At 38.7% G+C, this 5282-nt stretch overlaps 1 protein-coding gene across 4 annotated transcripts; it reads left to right on the top strand.

Annotated features, from left to right (window-relative positions):
* Positions 1-627: 627 nt before the first annotated feature.
* On the top strand, positions 628-4868 carry LOC109157946 (ethylene-responsive transcription factor-like protein At4g13040). Of its 4 annotated transcripts, none has more exons than XM_019305771.1 (7): positions 628-884; positions 2315-2376; positions 2599-2732; positions 3241-3316; positions 3680-3851; positions 4336-4457; positions 4546-4868. In XM_019305771.1, the coding sequence occupies exons 2-7, from the start codon at positions 2334-2336 to the stop codon at positions 4674-4676; spliced, it is 678 nt and encodes a 225-aa protein (XP_019161316.1). In that variant the 5' UTR covers positions 628-884; positions 2315-2333; the 3' UTR covers positions 4677-4868. The 4 variants fall into 4 exon arrangements, with proteins under 4 accessions (XP_019161316.1, XP_019161307.1, XP_019161297.1 ...); XM_019305762.1 differs by having other exon boundaries at positions 630-884; positions 3677-3851; XM_019305752.1 differs by having other exon boundaries at positions 630-874; positions 3677-3851.
* Positions 4869-5282: the final 414 nt, after the last annotated feature.

Below are 5282 nucleotides of genomic sequence, written 5' to 3' on the forward strand. Positions count from 1 at the left end.
TTATAGTTAATTTTGAATTCAAATTTTTATTAAATTTTATTTAAAGTTTTTTTTTTTTTTTCAAACACTTAGTACTTCATTTACAAAATTTGAATTCGAGATTTGAACAATACCCTATACCAAAGTAAATATTTTTTGGGGGTTAATAAAACATATAGTAATAACGGGTATCCCTAACATTATGTGAGTAATATAGATTGAACTCGAATTGTGTTTTTAAATATTGACTTTAATTATGGGAAGGAACGGGTTCACATCCATTGGGATTTGAATCCTGATATTGTGGCAGGTGGAGTTCGTAAGATTTTAAGGTGATCGATCAAATCAACTAATTTAGACTGGTTTGATTTGGAAGTGAAGTTTTGATATTGAAGTAGGGGTATGAAGTGAAAGATTTGCTAAGAATTAAGAGAGTGAAAATCCATAGGCCCAAAGAGGGTAAAAGATAGCGGCGAGGGGAGTTGAATTGTGAATAAAAAGGAAAGGGAAGGGTATTTCGGTCAGGCTAAATCAAGGTACAACCAAGGAAGCATACGGTTGCTCGTCTCTTATTCAACCCCACCCCACCCACCCACCCACCCACCTTGACAGCAGCGGTCACCACCACCCTCTCTCCCCCAAAAAACAAAGACATAATGAGAGTAGAAATAAAACAAAAGGTGGTAGATGCATGAGTAACAACAACTACAATCCTCTCTCTCTCTCTCTTTCTCTCCCTTTCTCTCTCTAATCCCTTCATCTCTCACCACCTTCAATTCCAACCCACCACCACCTCCGCCACCCACAACCACCACATCGACTCTGATTGTACCTTTGCCTCGGTTGCCACGTCCCCATCAACCCACCACCCCCTTTTTCTTGTCTTCCCGGCGAGGTATATCCGCTTAAGCCTCTTTTCACGACTCATTATGGGCTTTTACTGATGTTTCTTCGTGTTGAGTTTTTTATATTTTTTCTAATTTGGGCGCCCCGTCTGGTTTTGGTTTGCTCGCGCTGAGTTTCTCCCCTCTGGCATTGGTTTTGATGACGATAATTTGCTAGTTTGACATGCGGGTTATATTGGGTTGTTTTTTGTTTTTTTGTTTTTTGGATTTTCCCTTTTGTTTGCTTGGGTATTTTGCCTCTGGGCTTTGCTTTGTTGATGGGTTTTTGCCTTTTCCTTTGTGCATCCATGAAAGGTGGTAGGTTGATGGAGTTGACTTCTTCTCCAAGGAGATAGACTTCCCCAATCTTTAAAACAAACAATGATTTGGGTGCTTATTTCTTCACTCTCTATTTCTGCTGCGCTTACTTGATTAGATTTGTAAAGCTTCCTCTTTTGATAATGATTATGCCCATCACCATTTATCTCGTCCAAAGCCCCACCTTCTCTGCTTGGATGGGGGGTTAGACTTTTAGTTTGTCACCTTGGTCTTATTGCTTCAATAGTATACACAATTGTTTCCCCTTTCTCTCTGTGAAATTCTACTGAGCCATAAGTTTAGTGTCCACTGTTTGTGATTGTTTGATGCTCAATTGTTGTTAATCCATGGAGTTTTGTGTTTATTCTTGGCCTTACAGTTTGGCACATTGTTTCAAGTTAAGTAATTACTTAAGATGGAATATGGAAGGATTTGTTTTATTTTAGGATGTGATCTCTTTATGAAGTGATGGCTATGGTTAAAACCTCGGCATTGTGGAAAGGTGTTCTGCTCGGGATTCAATGGTAGGAGTTGAAGTTAGGAGCCTGAGCACGAAAGTTGAAGTTAGGAGTCTGAGCACGAATCGATACTGCATAGTTTACCTAACTTTTACCTAATTGGATCTTTGTAGAAAATATATTTCCATAAAAATGTGTTTTAAAATGTAGGGCTCTCGTCAGTTCTAAATATGTTACCTTGTTCGACCTCAAGTGATATGTGGTTTCTGTTATAGTAATGTCTAGTAGATGATTTTGCTCGTGGGCAGAACGGATAGGAATTAGTCAAGTAATTGGCATAATTCTCGGGTTGATGTATACCAAACTTGGAGGTGACTGAAGTAAATGAGCTGAATATTTCGTGTCTTGTTTCCCTTATCTGTGTGGTTTCAATAATGCAATCTTGCATCACTATATTCTTTGCTGATTCCTGCTACTTAAGGGCGCATTACACCTGTGGTCTGCCCTTTTATGGAAGTACCTTAAACAGAGCATTTCTTTGTCTTCTTCTTCTTCATTCCCTCGAGATTTTGACCTTTCTGCAGTTGGCTCGTTCTTATGAAATCTTCTCTTTCTGGGTTTTTGTTTCGTATTAATTCAAGGCTGTGACTGTATTATGGTTGTTTTGTTTCCTAGGTATAACTGAAGAGGACATATGGTGAGCCTTCGAAGGCGTAGACTCCTTGGACTTTGTTCTGGTATGTTAAGTTCAATACCCGTCGGTTGATGATCCTAGTGTTTGGTTTGAGTAGGTTTACGCGAGATTATTTACCCATTTTGTGATTTAATTTATCTGGTTACTCGTGGACTTAAAAGTGTCTTGTTTGTCTTTCAGTGTCCTACGAAAATCTTGAATTTTACATAATAAATTATGCGAGATGTACAGATTCGAATTCTTGATAAAGAAATTGGTTTTGAAGGGCGAAGTTCGTTCATTGTTCCATTTCCAAAGTTTCCCGAGAATGGAAGCATGCCTGGGAACTATATGCAGAATACAAAGCCAGTCGGTAGTGTCTTTTCCAAGCCTTCAATGGACGTTGACCAGCTGAAGGAGGTAAGCACGGGGTTTTTAGTTCTTTTATTAGTTCTTTCCCGTGACGTAAGGTTCATAGTTCTTCACTCGTTGTGCCCTTTATCAAGGGATTTGTTGGCATATGTCATATTCAATTGCCTTATCAGTAAGGGTGACTGAATTTGTTTGTTTTGCACAAGCTACAGAGGCTCGAAGTAAATCCTTCTTGAAATTTAAAATGCTTCATCTAGAAGTTATTGGATTTGGTCATTCGTCTCCCTTGCTTTTGGAGTTAAATTGGATAAATTCAACAACTAGAAGCAATAATCTAGACGTATAACATGGCTCTAGTCGAGTTTGAGAATTTTATTATAGGCTTGGAAAGATAGCCACCTTAAAAAACAACCTAGGTTTGAAATTTGCAAGTTTTAGTTAACGAGAGACGTCAATTCATGCAGGACTTTGTTCGGTTTTTTCATTTTTGTGATATCTACACGGTTAAGTTTTAATGTGTATCCCAAGTTTGATCCATTATTCTTTTCTTCCTTAGGAAACTACAGCTCTTGGAACATCTAGTTTTTCAGCCTCCCCGCCTTCGAAAGAGCAGGAAAACGCAAAATTCCCAGGTTTGTTCTTCTTTGTTTATTGTTGTGCTCCCGATTGATTTTTGTTGTGTATTTTCATGATGTTTGTTATATGTATACACGACTACAATGAATTTTTTGAGTTTCTGACCCACATTGCTTTTTCCGAGTGAAATCTTATTTGTTTCGAAGGGGTTAAAAGATATGGCTGGCAACAGAGGAAAACTTAACCAGAAACATTGAAATCAGTTAAAGATTGGTTAAATCGGAAGAACTATGAATATCTATTGCTGGATTATATAACGAAGGATTATTTATGCATGAAAAATAACAGTGCTTTCCAAATCAGCTGCTTGTGGTTTTAAAATTTAAATTGAAGTATATACATTGCTGTTGTTCTAGAAGTTAAGCGCAGAAAATGGCATAGGAGGAAACACTTTGACAACCAAGAACCGTGCTTGATGAGAGGGGTCTATTTCAAGAACATGAAGTGGCAAGCAGCAATAAAAGTCGATAAAAAACAAATTCACTTGGGAACCGTTGGCTCGCAAGAAGAAGCTGCCAGATTGTATGACAGGTACTGTTGCAATTTGAAATATCCTCGTTAGATTATCCTCCCTTCGCCCACAACCCCTTTGCTTATATACCCGCAACCCATTTGTGTTTAATCTTCACGTTCTTAAATCGAGCTTCTACCATGCAAGTACCCGAGTTTTTCTTAGATTAGAAAGCTACGGGCTACCTTTGTGGCAAATGAGCCCTCTTTGTGGCGGAGAATTTCGGGATAACCCGGGTTCGATTCTCACAAGTGGCGATTCCCTTTGGACCAGCTCCCGTGCTTCCCGGAGCGAACGGGAAATTATCGGGTAGACCTGGACCGTTAAACGGACAGATCAGAGAAAAACTTGGACCACCTCGTGGTTTTCACTAAAAAAGAAAAAGAAAGCTAGGGGTTACAGCCTACAGTGCACACATATTGCACAATATTCTTCTCCCACTTGACTGGTTTCTTTCAGCATTACATGTACATAACTCACACGGGTGATATTAACGGATCACAGGGCCGCTTTTATGTGTGGAAGGGAGCCCAACTTTGAACTCTCGGAGGAAGAGAAACAGGAACTGAGAAAGTTCAACTGGGACGAGTTCTTGGCAATGACTCGATCCGCAATTACCAGCAAAAGTACTCATCCCAGTATCCACCATTGTTATTGATATAAGTTTTTGTCCATCCAAAACTGGGATATTGATTATGCGCAAAATTTTTGCAGAAACCCGGAGAAGAAGCGGGGTAGGTGCAAGGAGAAAATCTGAGTCCTCACCACAAAACAGTGAGGAGGGTGAGCAACAGGGCAATGGTTTTTCAGCCTCAGATGATGCAGACCAAGACACATCTGTTTAATGATTTTTTTTTTTTTTTTTTTTGGGAATTTATACCTATAAAATGCCTGAACATAATTGGGTTATATATTTCTGTTTAACCATTCAGCATATCCTATCCTGACACCTCAAGAAAATTATTTTTATATATATACAGATGCCCATGTTACTCCAGACAGATAATACTGATATTTCATTGGCAAGTTCAATCAGATGTACTAAGGGTACCATTCTGATTTCTCTCTCTCTCTCTCTCTCACTGCTGCTGTGGATAGAAGTTTATTATTACGTATTATTTTCCTGAAACAAAAGAACATTACAAAGGATATGGGGAAGGTTCGAAAATCACTCCGAGCAATCAAACACTGAAGCAGACCGCCTATTTAAGAGATGGGCAGCCTGATTCGATGAACGCTTACAAAAAGTTACAGAGAAATGAGAAAGTTAAAGATACATGAGAATAAGAACTCATACGTTTTTTAATATCCATAATAATAAGATGAAATGAAAAATCTTCCCTATTGGACTTGAAGCTTTAGACCACTCGAAGGGAATTGATATCGATTTGGATCTTATTAAGATTGAGGGTCTTCAACCAATTGAGAGCTTCTCTTATTGTCATTGCATC

Source organism: Ipomoea nil, unplaced genomic scaffold (genome assembly GCF_001879475.1).
Source record: "Ipomoea nil cultivar Tokyo-kokei standard unplaced genomic scaffold, Asagao_1.1 scaffold0302, whole genome shotgun sequence".
NCBI classification, from domain to species: domain Eukaryota; kingdom Viridiplantae; phylum Streptophyta; class Magnoliopsida; order Solanales; family Convolvulaceae; genus Ipomoea; species Ipomoea nil.